Source organism: Cucurbita pepo, chromosome 3 (genome assembly GCF_057944985.1).
Source record: "Cucurbita pepo subsp. pepo isolate OVF chromosome 3, ASM5794498v1, whole genome shotgun sequence".
In the NCBI taxonomy this organism is placed as follows: Eukaryota; Viridiplantae; Streptophyta; class Magnoliopsida; order Cucurbitales; family Cucurbitaceae; genus Cucurbita; species Cucurbita pepo.
In genome coordinates this window covers 390298-409092 of record NC_141800.1, presented here as the reverse complement: position 1 = coordinate 409092, position 18795 = coordinate 390298, and the positions used below count along the sequence as shown (strand labels likewise).

The 18795-nt window shown below is 37.8% G+C and overlaps 4 protein-coding genes, 1 non-coding gene and 1 pseudogene across 7 annotated transcripts; 3 read left to right on the top strand and 3 right to left on the bottom strand.

Annotated features, from left to right (window-relative positions):
* Positions 1-58: 58 nt before the first annotated feature.
* On the top strand, positions 59-1935 carry LOC111790749 (fructokinase-like 1, chloroplastic; annotated as a pseudogene). Its single transcript, XR_015420375.1, has 3 exons — positions 59-884; positions 939-1522; positions 1645-1935. The product of XR_015420375.1 is annotated as a fructokinase-like 1, chloroplastic (transcript).
* LOC111790099 (O-fucosyltransferase 19) lies at positions 1761-5305 on the bottom strand. Of its 2 annotated transcripts, none has more exons than XM_023670903.2 (8): positions 4603-5305; positions 3975-4050; positions 3818-3888; positions 3634-3722; positions 3412-3544; positions 3103-3335; positions 2541-3017; positions 1761-2458 (listed from the first exon to the last, which is right to left on the bottom strand). In XM_023670903.2, the coding sequence occupies exons 1-8, from the start codon at positions 5152-5154 to the stop codon at positions 2203-2205; spliced, it is 1887 nt and encodes a 628-aa protein (XP_023526671.2). In that variant the 5' UTR covers positions 5155-5305; the 3' UTR covers positions 1761-2202. The 2 variants fall into 2 exon arrangements, with proteins under 2 accessions (XP_023526671.2, XP_023526672.2); XM_023670904.2 differs by having other exon boundaries at positions 3975-4047.
* Positions 5306-9175: 3870 nt separating this feature from the next.
* On the top strand, positions 9176-9270 carry TRNAY-GUA (transfer RNA tyrosine (anticodon GUA)). Its single transcript has 2 exons — positions 9176-9212; positions 9235-9270. It is a non-coding gene; the product is annotated as a tRNA-Tyr (tRNA).
* An 804-nt stretch (positions 9271-10074) lies between these two features.
* On the top strand, positions 10075-13077 carry LOC111790699 (E3 ubiquitin-protein ligase HAKAI homolog). The gene is made up of 4 exons (XM_023671719.2): positions 10075-10233; positions 10441-10768; positions 11067-11125; positions 11699-13077. Exons 2-4 carry the CDS (start codon positions 10511-10513, stop codon positions 12900-12902), a joined length of 1521 nt encoding a protein of 506 aa, XP_023527487.2. The 5' UTR covers positions 10075-10233; positions 10441-10510; the 3' UTR covers positions 12903-13077.
* A 119-nt stretch (positions 13078-13196) lies between these two features.
* On the bottom strand, positions 13197-15096 carry LOC111790700 (reticulon-like protein B12). Its single transcript, XM_023671720.2, has 4 exons — positions 14681-15096; positions 14157-14337; positions 13816-14027; positions 13197-13736 (listed from the first exon to the last, which is right to left on the bottom strand). Exons 1-4 carry the CDS (start codon positions 14745-14747, stop codon positions 13567-13569), a joined length of 630 nt encoding a protein of 209 aa, XP_023527488.1. The 5' UTR covers positions 14748-15096; the 3' UTR covers positions 13197-13566.
* A 303-nt stretch (positions 15097-15399) lies between these two features.
* Positions 15400-18782, bottom strand: LOC111790695 (ataxin-3 homolog). Its single transcript, XM_023671709.2, has 2 exons — positions 18446-18782; positions 15400-16670 (listed from the first exon to the last, which is right to left on the bottom strand). The coding sequence occupies exons 1-2, from the start codon at positions 18683-18685 to the stop codon at positions 15681-15683; spliced, it is 1230 nt and encodes a 409-aa protein (XP_023527477.1). The 5' UTR covers positions 18686-18782; the 3' UTR covers positions 15400-15680.
* Between the last annotated feature and the right edge of the window lie 13 nt (positions 18783-18795).

Sequence of the window (18795 nt, the reverse complement as noted above, 5' to 3'; positions counted from 1 at the left end):
GGTTTTTGGGTTTATCTCCTAGTTTTGTGCCAAATATGGATAATCCCTGGAAGCACCCATGGCTTCATTTCAGCTCCTTTCTCTTCCCCATCTTCAATTTTCCCGTTTTCTTTATTTCAACCCATCAAATTACAGAGCGAAAACTCTTGATTTTATCTCTGAAATTCATTTCACGCCATTTACATAGTTCGTCCAAATCCCTGAAACTAAACCCACCAAGAGCTTCCGTCAATGGCGACGACAATGAGGTTGTTGAAACGCCCAGCCCCACACGCTGAGGGAGGAAAAAGGGGACTAGAGCTCCATCGTCTTCTTCTACTACTCCTCAAAAGAAAACAAAACAAAACGTTTTAAGAAACCCCAAATCACAGATAAAACCACAGAAGGGAACCCATTTGCTCAGGTTTCCCAAGACGAATCAATCGATTCAATAGCTGAAAATTACGACGATGGAATGGACTTCTCATACGAAGATCCTCCATTGATCTGCTGCTTCGGCGCCGCACAGAAAGAATTTGTGTCTTCAATTCGTGTACACGATAATCAGATGCATCGTGACAAGTACTCGGAGTGGAAAATGCTCCAATGGGATCCGCCGGAGTTCGCTAGGGCACCAGTGGGATCGTCCTCCAATGTCGCTATATCTCACGTTAGGCTCGGCGGACGAGCTGCGTTCATGGGGAAAGTTGGTAAGGACGATTTTGGGGACGAGATCGTGTTGATGATGAACAAAGAGAAAGTACAGACTCGAGCTGTGAAGTTTGATTTAAATTCTAGAACTGCCTGTACGTACATGAAGATCAAGTTTGAAGACGGAAACGGTGAAAGAACCAGGCGAGGATCCCCTGATTAGCTCTGAACTCAACATCGCGGTGCTCAAGGAGGTAAATTAGCCATATTCACTCAAAACAAAACTTCTTGTGTTTGTTTCATTGCAGGCAAGGATATTCCATTTCAATTCACAAGCTTTGATGTCCACTGCAATGGAATCAACGCTCTTCAAGGCTATCCAGTTGTCCAAGAAGTTTGGTGGACTCATCTTCTTCGATTGAAATTTGCCATTGCCTTTGTGGAGATCACAGGACAAAACTCGAGAATATATCAAGAAAGCCTGGAATGAAGCGACATTATTGAGGTTTCAAGGCAAGAACTAGAGTTTCTGCTAGATAAAGAATACTACAAAAACAAAAGGAACTACAGACCTCAATACTATTGCTCAAACCATTGAACAAACCAAGAATCGGCGAGACTATTACCATTACACAGCGGAGGAGCTACCGCCCTTATGGCACCATCGCCTCAAGTTATTGTTCGTGACAGACATTCCAATGCAGATTCATTACTATACTCCTTCATTTCACGATCGAAGATGTGCTCATCACACCATTCACCTGCGACAGGACGGGTTCTGGTGATGCTGTTGTAGCTGGGATCATGAGAAAGCAAACTACTTTCCCGGAGATGTTCGAAAGCCAAGAGCAACACAGAATCTGAAAGAGCAGGTCTATGTACCATCAATGTGGTAGGTTTAAATATCCCTTTTGAGTTAGCATTGTTGTAATTTGAGCTTTAGAACAATGGACTGAATGTATAGTAGAGTAATTCTTTCTTCTCTGATGTCTCTCTTTTCCTCTTACTCAAAAGTCAGCCAGTGGATTGGCAATTCACATTTTCTTTTCAAAATTTTTACATTATGAACTGAAGAAGGGAGAGAGAAGAAGAAGAAGGGAGAGAGAAGAAGAAGAAGGGAGAGAGAAGCATGGAAGAAATGGCAATTCACCTTTTCTTTTCAAAATTTTTACATTATGAATCAATGGGGAGATGCGATGGATAATGATGCAAAGAATAACGAAGGGAATGAATAATTTTTGTCTGTGTAAAAACTAACCTGATTTACTAATAAAAAGGAAAAACTACATCTGAACTGACTCCCTACCTCACCTACCACTTATCATAATCCTATTCACTAACAATTTACCTTAAAAAGAAGGAAAGAAACAACTTCTGCTTTTGAAGCTGAAGGAAGCTAGCAAAACCTCTGAGTAATATCCTCCATCTGGGTCTCATATGATTCAACTCCTTATGGCTTGGAAAATGGAAGTCAAGTTTGAGGAACGCAGAAGAGCGAGTTCCCTAGAGCAATGAAGCACATATTATGAATTTAGCAGAAGAAGCAACGAGCATGCAGTGAAATCATAAAATCTATCTCTGCAGTGAAGCTTTATGATTTCGTTTCTCATTAGTTTTTGGTCTCCATGTTTGATTCTGAGACTTGATGCAAAGACAGCCGGGATAGGGATTAGCATAAAAATTCTCCTCTAGCCTCGGACTCTCTCCGGCTTGTCTAACATATGGGGAACCCAGTCTGTCTTTTTGCAATTCCTTCACTTCTTTGGAGAATTCTTCCCACGAGATGGCCTCCTCCTCCAACTGGTCTATCAACCTCACTAGATTTTGCCTGAAAAAATGAAAAGATATTGAGGCGCCCGGTAGTGTCAAACCAACACACCAACATAGAGTAATAATAGTCTCCAACGAACCTGTCAGGATTTATAGTCTTTCTGAATCCTCCAAACCTCCTATGGCCCTGCACTGCTTTAGCCATGTTTCCATCATAGGTATAAACAAACACATCACTCTCTACTGCCACGATATAATCCAAGGCTGCCATGCGATTCTGGTACGGCTTAAATGGCTCCAACTCCTCCTTAGTTGCAAGAGTTGAATGAGAAAACACATTGGGGTATTTCGATCGAAAGGCCTCCATGCTATCTCTCCCAAAAATCTCCCCCGCAACAATGTAGATTTTTGTCGTGGAAGGGTAATCCAAGGCTTTAAGCAACAGGGCTGCCTCCATAGGTGTCATTGGGCAGCCTCCTACAAGTCGCCTTTCTTTTGCATCTATCTCTTTCTCCTTCCAATGCTTCACATTGTATCTCATAACTTTGAGCTCCTCATTTTCCTTCGCCGTCAGGTTGTGGCTGCACCCTGTGAATGCAAGCATATCTTTCTCATACCTGAAATTCAACATTTACATACTTTGGTTACTCTCTATGCTATCAAATAACACCCCAACCCAAGTGCTTCAACGGCTGAGACTACCTCAGATGGAGGGCAATATATGGTTCGTCATCCCTTCTTAATCTATCAACTAAAACCTTCCCAAGATCCTCAATCTTCTTCGTGAACCGTAGAGCATCGTAATTGGCTCGGCATCGAAGCTTCTGAACGTACGATGGCAAACCATTATTAGAGATACGAGAATCAGTGTGGGTGAGCATCAACACTTTGTGTCGCTTTAACAAACGTAGCATCTCTCCTCGGTAATAGCTAGCCTTCACATTGAAATAGATTGTGAGAAATAGCATCAAAGAATTATGATTGACATCTAAAATTGATGTTTTCTTAGACCTTGGACCAGGAAACTGGAGCCTTGACATAAGGTTTCACCGATGCCAAACGTCGAGGCAGGGTCTCAACGATTTCGATATCATCTCTTAGAACATCAATGAAGTGCCTCCAGTCAAAAATATCTTTGAAATCACTGCAAAAACCAAAGTTCATCATAAATTATATGCAAAATAATCAGCTAGCAAAGACTGGGAGTATGAACAAAGGGAGAAACGCAAGTACCTTGGATCTGTCCAAAAGGACTGGTGATCAAGCGATGGAAGAACAAGGGTGGCATTCATAATCTTAGCAACAGCAACCATATCACATATCTGGAAGCAAGTTAAGGCATATCTTAGTTAGAAAGATCATGGGTATGATTTAGCTGACTATTTTAGCTCTTGAAAAACTAGCGAAAACATCTCACCCCTGTTCTCATCTGATTCAATCCTCCATTGGCATGCACAAGAAGATATCCATTTGTTTTACCCCGACGTCCTACCGAATCAAGTTTAGAAATGAGAAACAAATTCAATGGGTTCTAAAATCCTTGCCTTACAGATTAAGGGAAGTATTACACATACTTATTCGATTCCTGGGTCGAGTAATGCACTGATAGAAATTGTCGCTCTTTGGTTTCATCCAAATTTCAGGCGTCTGCTAAACATGATATAAAATAAACGCAACATAATCAGCTGTGAATCTCATAAACTCCAACGAACATTCTAATGCACAAACAGACAAATTTTGGATGTAATTAATTGCATTCATTGAATTGAGTGGTTCAAAGTAGAAGAAAACGAAATGGGTTGGCAGCCAAAGCGACAAACATAACGGCGAATTGAAAGAAAAAGAAAGCAAAATTCTGGTTACAAAAAGTTAGTAGTCGCAACCCTTGATGAGGATGCATTTATTGCCAGCCCCCCACTACTATTTATTGGAGTCGATCACCAACATACAATTCCAGAAACAGTTCCAGATTGAATGAGATGCAAAATAAAATAAAGAAATAAAAACAATGGGTTTTTTAATTCCAGAAAAGGAAAAGAGAAAGAAAAAACAATTAAATTCAATTCCTCTAGAAAGGCCACACATCACGCCATCTTTCCTTTTGACTGGAGGACTAATGCTATTGGGATGGAATATTTTGCAGAACGAAACAGAGCAGAAAAAGGAATTAATAAAAAAAAAAAAAAAAAAAAAAATACTCACAGAAATTTTCTCGAGAAGGCGCTTGGGGACGACGGCTTCGTCCTCGGCAACGGCCCTTTGCGCCATAGCCCAATCCTCTTTGAAGGTCTGTATGATGAGTTGTCCTTTATCGATCATCTTGCCATTAATCTCCACATGTGAATTGAGGAAGGAGAACTTGAAGAACACGGTTAGAACAGCCATGAACATCAAAATCAAAAAAATCATACGCCCAAAGTTCCTTCCGGATACTAATGACCGGACGATCATGGGCGTCAATAAAAGGCCTTCTTCCATCTTGAGAAGCCAAGTCTCGGGCACCCAACAGAATGCCCGAGCCCGAAACAAACATTGCCTAATCATGGGATGATGAACATGATGGTGAAGGTGATGATGGTGGAGGTGGGACCCGACATTGGAGACGTTAGAATTGTCTTCCTCATCATACAATTCTGAAGAGTTGGAGATTCGGGAATCGGGGTCCATAAAGTCTGTTACACGTCGTCTGGTCTTGGTGGCCTGTCCGCCGTGTGGACTTCCATTGCAAGAATTGGCCGGAGCGCCGGAAGCCATAGGTGGGCGATTGAAATAGCAGTGTTGTCTTTGTTTGTTGGATCGAGAGAGATTGAGAAAGAAACAAACTAAATGAAAATCAGAAATAATCAGAAATGCCGATTTTCAGTGAATATGAAGAAGAGAGCCGCCCGTATTGTATGGCCGGCTAAGGGCGTGATGATTTGGAAAAAGAAGAGAGCCGCCCGTATTGTATGGCCGGGTAAGGGCGTGAATATAATTTCGGGTGTATATATATAGCCTCTGAAATCTACCAATGCTGATTCTCTCTCAAACTCCCTCCCTCTCATTAAATCCAAATGATTACATTTGGATTTATAGGCCATATTTTACCTCTAAATAAAAAATTTCTTTTTCCATACTCTCCATTATTAGACGGAATTGCCCCTTCCTAATAACTAATGTACCATAGTTAAATTATACAAATACTCTTCAATTTTGGTGTTTGTTTTACCTCACAATTTTTTCCATTTTTACTACTCTCACATTTATTTTTTTAATAATTTTTTTTAATAAAATGAGTATAACAAACTTATTTATATAATTAGATCTAAATATTTATTCATTAATTTTGTGCCATTTTTATCCTCCATCTTAACAATTATAACTTTTAAATATTTAAAAAAACAAAATTTAGATATATAATCAATACAATTTTCAAATTTTCATGTTTTTAAAAAAATATATGGAACTTTAAATCCTAAATATTTTAGATTACAATTTATTTATTTATTTATTTAATACAAGTATATAATTTTATCTAATTACTGTCCCATTCTTTTAACGGGAAGTTTAAGTTATATATTTTATTTAAGTTATATATTTTATTTAGCTAAAAATAGTGATAAAAAGTAAATTTTGTTTGTTTGTTAAATCTAAATCTAAATCTAAATCTAAATCTTTTTTATTTATTTATTTTGAAAAATGGACTATTTTGGTATTATGTTACAGGAACTATTAAAAAAAAATTAAAAATCTATTTTGATATGGCTGGTCTGTTCTTATTAATTAAAAAAATCTAATTTTATTGAAAAAAGAGTATACGTCTGTTAGGAAAACAAATTATAGAAAATGGAATTCATTATTATTAACAAAAAAAAATATACAGCTAAACCGATTAATAATAAATTAGAAGAATATTAAAAAGGAACGGAAATTGCAAAGAGGGTTTTATGTTTCCAAAGACTACAATTAATTAATACATTATTAATCAAAAAATTATATTAATCATGCTAATTTGTAAAACGACAGAATATCAGAGGGCAAAGTAGTAGTTTCACTTTTTTTTTTTCTATTAGGGAGTGGGCAGCTATTAATTATGTATTTAAATTCGGCTAGTTACACACTCAGTGCATGAAACACAATATTAACCGACATCCCACATCCAGAAACTTAAAAAGACACGTGTTGCGATCGCATTAATGGGAGTCGCTTCTGTACACAGCAGTGGCATGATGGAGTTGATCAAAGAGGAATATTGATGGCCGTTGGTTGATTTGAAGAAAGGAGGAACTGCCAGGATGTAGAGAATGGGAGAAGTAGTGCGGTGTAAATCCAAGTGGAATGGAGTTTAGGCCGGACGACACTTCAACGCGGATTGCCTCGTCATATCAGGAATTTTGTAAGCTTCCACGATCTGCCCATTCGTGCTTTAATTTGATTGGTCTGTCATCGGGATCCAAAATAAATGGAATTTAATCCAAAAACATAGCTTCAATTTTACACCTTATTATATTTTCAATCACAGTTCCTGCCTATCATAACCTGAGTTCCAGTCTTTCTCATTAAAAAAATGCTATATTTTTTAAATTTTTCTACCTTTATAATTTTAAGTTTAATATATATTAACTATTACAAATTTTCTCACCTATTTTTATTAATTCATAACATATCATCAATCAATCTCAACCTATGTTCATGATTATTGAAGGAAGATTTAAGATTGTCAGTTGAATTATTGAAAATAGGTCCCTTAACCAATTTCTAATCCTTTTCTAATTTAATTAGTTATTTATATTTATGAATTATTGTATGGTTAATTAATGTATCAGGTACCATGCTAATTATTCACCTTTATAAATTTCAAGCAACTCGAAAAGAAAATCAAAATTAATATTCAATGTAATTAATTTTTTTTTTTTACAACGGTAATAAATGTTTCAAATCATTATAGTACAATTATGAAATTTGACTCACATTTACATTTGTTACAGAATTCATATTAATCATAATGATAGTCGCTATATAAGTGAAGATATTAAATTATGACAAAAGCCTGAGATAGTGTTGAAAAGAAAATAGAAATTAGAAGATAGTACCAAAAATATTAGGTGTAATAATTCAAAATTTTGACTTCCTCCGCCCTCCCCTCAATTATTATGGAATTGAATTGGAGTTAAAAATCCATTTATTGGTCAGCCCAAGTTTGTTAATCCTTCACCAACATATCACTTTGAAAAAAAAGTGTTTCCTTAGTGGAGTGGACAAGTGTAACCTAATAGTGGAAGTGTAACCTAATACCACACTACTCATGTCCATATACAAAGTTTTTGTTAATTTTATTTTTATTTATTTTTAGTTAGTGAAATGTTTTGGTTGAAATAATAATAATAATAATAATAATAATAATAATAATAATAATAATAATAATAATTTATCCAACAACAAAATCATCAGGTGCATAGTTTATTATTGTATGACAAAAAAAAACATTCGAATTGTTTTAAATTCTAATATATAGTTGAGTATGTTCAAACCATTCAAATTTGAGTGAGAAAGATAGAATTGAAGAGGAGGATAAATAAATGATTTATATCCACGATAATGATTTTTATTTTTTGTTAAATAAAAAATAATGATGCAAAAATTTAAAAAATAAAATTAAAAATTGAAATAAAATATAAAGTTTAGACTTTATTATTTTTTAAAGGGATGTAAATTTTAAATGTAATTATTAAATAAAATTTAAAGATTTAAAGATTTTTATATAATTTAGCTATTCAATAAATAAAATTAAAAATTGAAATAAAATATAAAGTTTAGATTTTATTATTTTTAAAAGGGATGTAAATTTTAAATGTAATTATTAAATAAAATTTAAAGATTTAAAGATTTTTATATAATTTAGCTATTCAATAATTATGACGCAAACTAGTATTCGAAATTAAAAGTACTTTTATCTTAACTGGTGAATTAATCTTAATATTTATAAATTTTACTTAAAAAGTAGTTAGGATTTATTCATCAATATGATATTACTTTAGATAGGAGAGCGGAGGACTGTAGTTGGTCAAATGTTTGGTCAAATTATCCTTAGGTTGTTGGTTTGAATCCGACGAGTGATTTTTTGTTTCATTTTGTTCTCGTTATTCAGCCCACGGGCACAACAAACTTTCAGCAAGTCATATTGTTTAAATGTAGTGGGTCAAATATCTATCAGATAATCCTTAGGTCGTTGGTTCGAATCTGGCAGGTTGGATGGTTCTTTGTTTCGTTTTGTTATCGGCCCAACAAACTTACTGTTTGGCAAGTCATATTAATGTTTAGTAATGCCACAAAGAAATAATTATATTTTGTTATCAATCTGACCTTACCTCAGTTGGTAGAGAGGAGGACGGTAGTGGGTCAAATTTCTGTTAGATAATCTTTAGGTCGCTGGTTTGAATCCGGCAAGATGGGTGCTTTTGGCATCATTCTTTGTTTCATTTTGTTTTTGTTATTCGGCCCAACAAACTTACGGTGTAGTAATGTTTAGTGTCGGGAGAAATAAATAATGATTACATTTTGTTAATCAATCCGACCTTAGCTCAGTTGGTAGAGCGGAAGACTGTAGTAGGTAAAATGCCATCATGTTTTTAGCTTATTTGGTTCGTTTTGTTATCGTCCCACAGTCGTATTAATCTTTTGTATTGCCAAAAAGAAATAATATATTTTGTTTATCAATCCGCTCAGTTGGTAGAGCGGAAATACCTGTCAGATAATCCTTATTGCCAGAAAGAAATAATATATTTTGTTTATCAATCCGATCTTAGCTCAGTTGGTAGAGCGGAGGACTGTAGTAAGTAAAATACTTGTCAGATAATCCTTAGGTCGTTGGTTTGAATCCGATAGGTCAGATCTTTTTTAGAGTGTTTTGTTTTGTTTTGTTCTCATTATTCAGCCCAAAGGCCCAACAAACTTACCGGTATAAAGTTGAACGAATCCTGCTTGTTCATTGATTATATTTTGTTGATCAATTCGACCTTAGCTCAGTTGGTAGAGCTCAATTCGACCTTAGCTCGGTAGAGCAGAGGACTGTATTAGGTAAAATGCCATCAGATAATCCTTAGCTTGCTAGTTCAAATTCGGTAAGTCAGATGTTTTAAGCATTATTTTTTGTTTCGTTTTGTTATCGTTATTCAGCCCAGAATCATATTAATCTTTAGTATTGCCAGAAAGAAATAATATATTTTGTTCATCAATCCGACCTTAGCTCAGTTGGTAGAGCGGAGGGAAAGTCAGTTGGTAGAGCGGAGGGATAGAAATAATATATGTTGTTCATCAATCCGACCTTAGCTCAGTTGGTAGAGCGGAGAACTGTAGTAGGTAAAATACCTATGACAGATGACCTTAGCTCAGTTGGCGGAGGACTGTAGTAGGTAAAATACCTATGGGAGATGACCTTAGCTCAGTTGGTAGAGTGGAGGGAAAGAAATAATATATTTTATTCATCAATCTGACTTTTAACTTAGTTGGTAGAGCTGAGGACTTAGCTTAGTTGCAGAGCTGAGGACTGTAGCAGGTATTTACTTGTGGCAGATCGGATCTTTTAGAGTGTGGATCTTTTAGAGTGTTTTGTTTCGTTTTGTTCTCATTATTCGGCCCAAAGGCCCAACAAACTTACCGAGCGGCATGTCGTATTATAGTTGGGTAGCGCCAGAAAGAAAGTTGAACGACGTGTCGTATTGTAGCCTACACGTCCTGTTTGTTCACTGATATATCGGAATCGGAGAATCCCTTGTTCTATTTGGGAGAAAATAAGCGGAAGGCGAACGGGGAGACTGTGCGGAGGAAGCGAATCAGATAGCTCCTGCTTCGCCAGTAAGCTTCTTTCTGTAATGCTGAATTTCTATGGCTTCCAGTGTACAAATGCCCCAATCAATTAGGGTTTCCATCTTAAATTATTTCTCCCCAGACTGGCATGTTCCTGTAGTTCGTTTTCAGTTTTTGAATTGCTTCTTTTACGTCTTTCGTTTCTTTCTAAGTTTATCTGTTGCTGCAAACTCTCGTTACGCCTTGCTTTTTTAGATTGGGTTTCTGGAGAGGGAGGCAACTAGTTTCATTCTTGTTTGGGGAAAGAGGTGAAGGAGATAGAAATATGCTTCAGATCCGGCTTAGCAAAGTTCCACAGGCTGAAGGTGGTGCTGGGGCAGTGAAGCCCTCGCCGGCGGAGTCTGTGACGGTCGCATGCCCTGACCACCTCGTTCTTGCTGATCTCCCTGTAGCAAAAGGCATTGGTGCGGCTACCGCTGCTTCCATTGTCAAGTCTGTGGGTCGCAGGTCTCGCCGTCAGCTTGGAGAACGAGTTCATTTTTGTGTCAGATGCGACTTTCCTATTGCAATTTATGGTCGCCTGGTATTTTTCTCCACTAACTCCTTGTTATTTTTGCTAGTTGATTTGCCTACTTTCGGTCCATGGAAATCATTCATATATAAAAGATGGTTTTCAATTTGATATATCTTTTTTCCCCAAGCGGTTTGCATCACTTTTATCATCTATGGATACTGGTTTCTGCCAATTTGTACAAATATAATGTTGGGGCTAGGACAATACGATGTGATTATTTTATTCATATCTGCAATGTCCTTGCCTCTAAAATGGAGGCCTCTGATATGCTTTTTATGAGCTAATCAGTGGTTTGCCTTTCTTGCAGAGTCCCTGTGAGCATGCCTTCTGTCTTGATTGTGCAAGAAGCGATTCTTTGTGCTACCTGTAAGTAAAAAGGCTTTCAAGTTCTTAACGAGACCATTAAAGGTTCTTTTGTGTTCAGAATGTCACAACTGATTGCCTATATTTAGTTCATTTTCCCTTTTCTATTGCAAAAACTTTCTCTATCACGTTCTTCAAATATTAGTTGTTTTCTTTGCTTATTAGTTTGTATACTGCACACAGTTTTCTAATGACAGCAGGATTCAGCTTTTCCTTTTATTTCTTACTAAGAGAGTTCATGGAGTAAGAATTTACAGCACCAGAATTGAAGATATGATCAGCGTGTATGAATTTGAATCACAAGAAAGAACTAATATTTTTGGAATTTTTTTAAAAGACGTACTTGTTTCAGTTTGAATTGAAATTTTTATCAACATAGAATCCTATAATATCCAATCATCCATTATGGCATTTGAATGATGAAAATAAAGATGCTGTGACAGATCAGCTATAGTTACATTGTACATAATGAACTCTCATTTGATTTTAATATTTGGAGGGTTTTTGTGTACTTTATGATAATGTTATGAAGATGACTTTAGAAATTATGATACACTCATGATTTTTGTGACACAGTTGTGATGACCGCATCCAGAAGATTCAAACTATAAAAATGATGGAGGGGATCTTCATTTGTGCAGCCCCACACTGTCTCAAGTCTTTTCTAAAGAGGACTGATTTCGAATCTCATATACACGAGAGCCATGCTGACCTTCTTAAGCCAAATGCAGAGAAGGAAGATGGAAATGAAATTGAGGCCCATAGTGCTAAACAATCTACAGCTTCTGAGACGTCAGTCCGAGGTCCATTGAGACCACTCATATCTCCAGGTTCCAATTCCCAGCCACAAGAACGTGAAGAAAAATTTCATCGACAACAATCTAGAGACCAACCTAGATCTGGCATGCAGCAAAAGCAAGCGCCAATTTTGGGTCAGAACCAAAACAATACATCTGAGTCTCAACAAGACAGCGGCCATTCACATGGCTTCGATAGACATGGTCCTCATGGCCGTTTTCCCCCTCAAAACTTTGACGCACAGGGTGCTCCACATCAGGAGTCCAGTCAGTTTTCAGAGAAACAGCAAGGAATTCTATCCGACACTCCACATTCTCAGTATCCTCCTTTGCAACCAATTCCGCCACCAAATTATGTGGTTCCACCTAACTCTAATCCAATGTTGACCCCCCCTCTACCATTTGGTTATCCTCCTTTTCCAGTTGAGGGAGCTCAACAATATTACAGTACACCCTATGAAGTGCCACGGCAGGACACTGCAGCAGCAGAGACTGGATCCGAGCAAGGGTCACTGCTAGGCTTTCCACCAGGTGCAGCAGGAGGAATGAATTTCTCAGCAACTTATCCGCACCCTTGGAATGCTGGACAAGCCGGTATTCCTTATGATCATGCTGCTGGAGGTCAAGGAATGCCCGATGCTTTTGCTAATACGCCTGATTCTCAAGGAAAACATGGATTTTATCCAGGAGATTATAGACGCAGCCCTGGAGGCATGCCTGTGAATTCTACTGTCTCGTCTATGGCCAACAAAGGGATGGATCAGGGGCATGCATCAGGTAGTACGATGGACCTAAGGGATGGTAAAGGTATATTGGCACCACAGCCTCTAATACAATTGCCCCCACCCCCACGACCCCCACCGTTCTTGTCGCATAACAAGCGGGGTAAGTTTTATCCAGGAGATATGGATCATGATGGGCAAAACCTTGGATGGCAGAATGACAACCATAGCCGAGATAGCTTTGGAAGTGGCCAAGACTGATGATTTTTCCATGGCTCGTTCTGTGTTTCCTTTGCTGTATACTTCCAGCCATTGTTTTGATCAAATTTGCATCAGCGTTAGAATGTCTGTATATTTGAACTTGATGCTTAATGGGAAAGTTCTTCCCTTAGAGGACTTTTTGAGTATAAATAGTCATTTGAGATGTTGAGATCAATATCATATGATGCAATAGTGACAGTAGATGAGAGTATCATCATTGAAGGAGTTTTGAGAAGTTGTTACTAAAAGCATCCTATTGTTATCAATTCTGATAATTCCTTAGTACGAAGGACATTGCTTGATGAAGGAGATTTATTAGAAAATGTTGCAATCTTTATTTGACATTAAAAGGTTTGAAAATACCAATTACAGCTGCAGCAGCTGCTGCTGCTTAGGCTGCATATGTAAATACATTATCAACTTGCCTTTTAAACCCCAATCACCCAAATGGGGGAAGATAAATTCATAATATGGCGATTCTAAATACATTTTTTTAACAGGAATTAGAGAAAATGAAAGCCAAAGTTATGAACAAAATACAATCATCTCTCAAGCTTCTGTCACTGATGAGGGGTTGTAGCCATTAGCCAAGGTGGTGGGTTGAAAGAACACCATGAAACATCCAAAATGAAATAAGAAAGCCATGAAGAAGGGAGATTGCTGATCAGCTCAGCTTTTCTTTCTCCAAAATCCATTGTTGGTATGTCAGAACTCGCTTCTCATCCAATTTCACATAAAACTGATGCAATTTTCTGTACATCAATACGACCTGCCTATCTACGTAATCTTCATACTTCTCATACAATGCGGGGATTGTCAGCACGAGTAAAAGGCCTGTCATTGAGAGCAAAAAATGGCCATGAAATCTATCTATCTACACACAGAATTATGGAAACTGAAGACTGAAACTTACTGGTGTAACATAAAGTGATGAGATCAGTCAAGCCACTGATAACTGAAATCAGCCACAGACAAGCAGCTACTTTGAAGAACAATCTGGGGTTTTTTCCCATGGCTATATCTTGTGAAACAGACAGAAAATCGTTCACATGGGAGCGAATGAAAGATGCAGCTTCGTTCACCATATCTTCTGAGAGATGCAACTCAGGAAGAGGCGGCGCGGGTCTGTTCAGAAAGGTAGCAGATTCAGAAGTAACCTTAATCGAAGTACTTAGAAGATTTGATTAGCCTGGAAACAAGGAATCCACAGATTTGGCCCAGAAATAGTTAAGAGACAATCTCCGAATAGTTTACCTGTTGAGAATGGACGCAGATTTGGCCCAGAGAAAGATAATGGTAACAAGAAGAAGTAGAACACTGGAAATTAAAGACAAAAGGGTGTAACCACATCTCTCAAACACCACCCAAGTCGCCACCGTAATTGACAGAATCCACAGAGTTAGATCCTTCCGCCTCCAAAGAATTACATCTGCAACTGAACAGATTAAAAAAACCAAGAGTTAAACCCATTCATTGTTATGTTTATTGGATCGCAAACGCAATCTTAATTAGCTTTGAGGAGTAATCATCCTACAACTCTATCAGCTGCAGTGACAAGCAGAATCCACAGAGAATTTTCAGCAATTCAAGAATACATTGCACTAGCGATGCATAAAAGAAGAAAACAGTTCATCGATTAAAATTTTCGGAAACAAACAATCAATGCTTCGAAATTCGACATCTCACTCAAAAGAAGACCGATACAGCGTAATCGGATAGGAATTCAAAGAGGATCCACGAAAATAAAACAACCCAGAAATCAGAAAATCTAGTCGTACCAATACCGCCGCCAACAATTTCGTGAAGAGTTCGCTGCCTACAAAACAAACGATCGGAGGAACCCATCAAAAGAACTGAAAAGAAAGGATGTTGATCCCAGTTGAGCTTTGAAAATACCCTAAAGAAACAGAGAGGTCGGAAGCAGGAGCCAGTAGAAAAGGGAAAACAGGAGTTCTGTATAGCTTTTTTTGTTGTCTACTCTCTGTTACCCTTTTGAGTTTTCTGAGAGTCCTGAGGGCAGACTAGTTGAAATGGTAAGAAATGGGAATTGGGCCAACTGACAGGTCAAAAGCGTCATGCCCCTCGTGGCCTTTTATTCTACTTCTCCATCATTCATCTGCCCACCGGAAACGGTATGAAACTTATGTCCTTTTTACTGCTTACAAAGACAGAGGAAGACGATAATACTCTTTGTATTGACCTCTGACAGAACCATGTTGAGCTTCTTTTATAACTGCAACCTAATTGTTTGCATAGTGAATTTATTATATATTTAGTTGAATGATAGACCCGACCTAACCTAATAAAAAATGTATTTTTGATTGAGTTACCAACCAACTCTGGAAGCAATTGATTAATTCAGATCATCAGATTCGAGTGGGGCTATTCTTATCTTAACACACAAGTTTCAGTTTATAACATGTTTTGATTTGAACATGAGTAACGGGGGATACTTAGAGGTTTAAAAATGTTTTCAAAGACCGAATACATCTCTGTTATCCAACATTTGTGACAATTCAGAGGCCAAGTCGACGGCTTATTTTTTGAAGAGTTTATACAGTATCAATCTGAAAATTGAAAAAAGTAAGTGAATATAGTTACACTGCACAGAACGACTGTAAAACATGGATTCGACTTCAACTAGCTAACCTCAAGCTCAACAAGGATCCGGAGGTTCCCATTCTCCTGCAAATTCTCTTATTCTTGTCAATGGGTCAATCCTGTTCTCATCCGTCTTGAACCAAAAGTCATATTCAAGGCAGAAAGCACTCTTCTTCCTCATGCAGCTCCCACATTCGTTCGACTAATTTTCTTTCGGGGGCTCGAAACAGCGCATTCTGCATTATCTGCAAGTCCACTTTCACCAAAGGCAGCGTCTGCATTGCCTACAGATTCATTTGCAGGCTCGTTTTTATGAACAGCAACTTCAGTGCAGACCGTAAGATTATTGGGGGTGGTAGCTTTGGCGGCGGAATCTGCATGTAAGGTAGCAGCTGCATCGGGGGAAAGTGCACGTACATTCTGGGAGATGGAAGCTTCAGGGGTAACAACAGGCATGTCTTGGGGAGAGGCAGGTTTGGTGGAAACTACAGGTACATCTTTGAGGGTGGCAGCTTTGGGAGCAACTGCAGGAACATCTTGGTGGGTGAAAGCTTTTGGGAAAACTGCAGGTATATTATTCTGGGGGGAGGCAGCTTGGGTGGAGGAAACGGCAGGTTCATTATGGGGGTTAGCAACTCCTGCTGCCATGACTGCTGGGGAATCCATCAAGCTAGCAGCTATTGCAGCCTTGAAGTCCTCATCCTCCACGTCCATCAGCATTTCTGCATCTCCATATGAAAGAAATGTATCTTGCGGCTTTGTCCAGTTTATTCCTTGAGGAGGGCGGGCTTGGGTTGAGTTGCATGATTTGGTTATCCTATCAGCATCCTCAGGGGTAAGCCATTGACCATAACCGTTGGATGCTTCAGAGCATGAGATGGGGAAATCGTTGGGGAAATTACCCCTCACAATAAAAATGCTCCAACCGAAGCCCTTTAGAGAGTCCAAGTAAGCTGAAAGGTAAAACTTAGAAAGATTCTGTGGGGCTGCATATAGACTATCAAAATTGTACCACTCCCCATTCACTTTCCTAATACAAAACCAATGGTTTTGCAAGTGACAAATAAATGCACTCTCCAGTTCAGGATCAATCTGTGCAAGTTCAGCAGCTGGTGAGTTGAGAGCAATGACTTGGAGATCCCATACTTCCAAAGCCTTTTGTAATACCTGCAAGCAAATATATAATAGTTTAAACAAATAAGATCATCCCAACAGGTTCTACACATTGCTTGTTATATACAAATTGAAGAAAATTGGTTTATAAAAAATGAACTCCACTCCATCTGAATACTTCCCTGTTTTGCACCAAAATAAGGTATTGAGTCTCATCACTCTAATATCCACAAAGCTCATAACCAACGTGTCTTGTCCGGTATAGTTGACGGGAACCAAGAATTTTTACATTAAAATAAGGAACATATTACAAGATTAGGGAAGAAGGTCAAAAGTCCGTCCATACTTGCCCATTTCCAATATTTTCTGATTAGTCACTAAATCATGCTCTACTCCCTCACTTCCCGTCTTTCTTTTTAACCAGTTACTGGTAAAACAAATCTTCTAACAATCTCAAACCATCTCATATGCTAATTCAAGTTAAATTCAAGTATTAAGGCCTAATTTGATAACCATTTGAATTTTAGTTTAAAAATTGATCTTATAAACACTACTTTCACCTATAAGTTTCTTTGCTTTGTTATCTATTTTTTACCAATGTTTCCTTAAGAAATATGAAAATAAAGAAATTATGAGAAAATAAGCACAATTTCCAAAAAGCAAAAAACCAAATGCTACTAAATGAGACCTTAACAACCTCTAGCCATCCCATATGCTAATTAAGCTAAATTCAAGAAATAAGGCCCCATTTGATAACCATTTAACTTTTTGTTTAAAAAGATAAAGCTTATAAACACTACTTTCACCTCTGAGTTTCTTTGCTTTGTTATCTACTTTTTACCAATGTTTCAAGAAATATGAAAATAAAGAAATTGCCAGAAATAAACACAATTTTCAATAAAAAATAAATAAAATCAAATGGTTATCAAATGATACCCTAAGAGATCATAAGTATATCTCTTCTAGAATAGCTATGCCCAAAGCTCTCCCCCAACGCACCATGTGGTCAACTCTCATTCATAGTTATAAGTTAAAGGTAAGCCTATTCTTTAAATTTTCACATTTGAAGCAGAGCATACAGCAAGAAGCGTACATCACTTGAAGGAATCACAACAAACTTCTACTGTATTATCAGGTACAGCAGAATAGTAGTAGCAAGCATTGCCACAAAGGTCGTGCATTGCAATGTTAATCAATTTTGCACCACTACACTACTCAACGCTGCTATCTCAGGTGGACGACATTGAGACATAAGAGAATAGAAGCTATGGGTTCTTGCAATTAGTGAACATTGTTTAGAAAAAGTAATTACCGGTACTATTATGTACATGCTAATTCCCATATCGCCATTACAAGTCAATGTATCAGCTATTTTAAATTCAAAAACATAACTGTTGTAACCATTACGCAAATGACTCATAATTACTGTCACGACTGCATAGTGGCTTACAACGGTTTGTCACTGCGTTAAGAGAATACAGAACTATGACATCAGGATCGCAATTCAATTGCTTTCCATAAGACGTTCGGTATATTCGAATACCACTGTTTTAAAATATTAAAAAACGACTGGAATTCGAGTAGTCTATTCGCGTGTAAAGAGAATTCAAATCAGATTGAAGAAGTTACACAAAGACTATCCATGGAAGAACGAGCGTATTCACACTAAATTGATCATAGTTCTCGACAGCATGAGGCAAGATTTTAAGCCATTACCAAACGAATCAACAGATATGCAAAGAAGACCTTCAGTTTCCCTCAACCAAGTTCAAGAAGGAGACGGAGAAGAGAATAATAACCAAGAACAGATATTGCGATAGAAATCAAACCTGGATGCTAAAATCACCGTCCAAGGAGACATTGTGAGACTCATCGGAGAGAAAATCACCGGTGGTGGAACCAGCAAGCATCATCTGGCGTTCTTTTCGGTCAAGATCGTATGCCAGAGCAGCCAAATCGAATTCGGAGAAGAAGGGACCCTGCAACACGGTGTTGACACAATGCACAGCGCAGAGCTTTGATTCTTGTACCTCATGATACAACATCCCTCCATTGCTGGCTTCGTCCATAATCAGAATCACACCTCAAAAGACAAAATAGGAAGAAGAGAGAGAAATAAACCCTAGAATCAGCCAAGCCAAGCCAAGCCAAGCTATGCCTCTTAACTTTTGGTCTATGC

Bases quoted from the DNA above. Each gene is read 5' to 3' on its own strand.
- LOC111790099 (XM_023670903.2), bottom strand. From the start codon at position 5,154: ATGGCTTCCGGCGCTCCGGCCAATTCTTGCAATGGAAGTCCACACGGC. The intron at 3,889-3,974 runs GTATGTGTAATA...TTGATTCGGTAG, and splicing joins TCGACCCAGGAATCGAATAA to GACGTCGGGGTAAAACAAAT. The intron at 3,336-3,411 runs GTCTAAGAAAAC...TTCAATGTGAAG, and splicing joins CTCCAGTTTCCTGGTCCAAG to GCTAGCTATTACCGAGGAGA.
- LOC111790699 (XM_023671719.2), top strand. From the start codon at position 10,511: ATGCTTCAGATCCGGCTTAGCAAAGTTCCACAGGCTGAAGGTGGTGCT. The intron at 10,769-11,066 runs GTATTTTTCTCC...CCTTTCTTGCAG, and splicing joins TTGCAATTTATGGTCGCCTG to AGTCCCTGTGAGCATGCCTT. The intron at 11,126-11,698 runs GTAAGTAAAAAG...TTTGTGACACAG, and splicing joins AGCGATTCTTTGTGCTACCT to TTGTGATGACCGCATCCAGA.
- LOC111790700 (XM_023671720.2), bottom strand. From the start codon at position 14,747: ATGGGTTCCTCCGATCGTTTGTTTTGTAGGCAGCGAACTCTTCACGAA. The intron at 14,338-14,680 runs GTACGACTAGAT...TAATCTGTTCAG, and splicing joins AATTGTTGGCGGCGGTATTG to TTGCAGATGTAATTCTTTGG. The intron at 14,028-14,156 runs GTAAACTATTCG...CTTTCTGAACAG, and splicing joins TCTGCGTCCATTCTCAACAG to ACCCGCGCCGCCTCTTCCTG.
- LOC111790695 (XM_023671709.2), bottom strand. From the start codon at position 18,685: ATGGACGAAGCCAGCAATGGAGGGATGTTGTATCATGAGGTACAAGAA. The intron at 16,671-18,445 runs GTTTGATTTCTA...ATTTGCTTGCAG, and splicing joins ACGGTGATTTTAGCATCCAG to GTATTACAAAAGGCTTTGGA.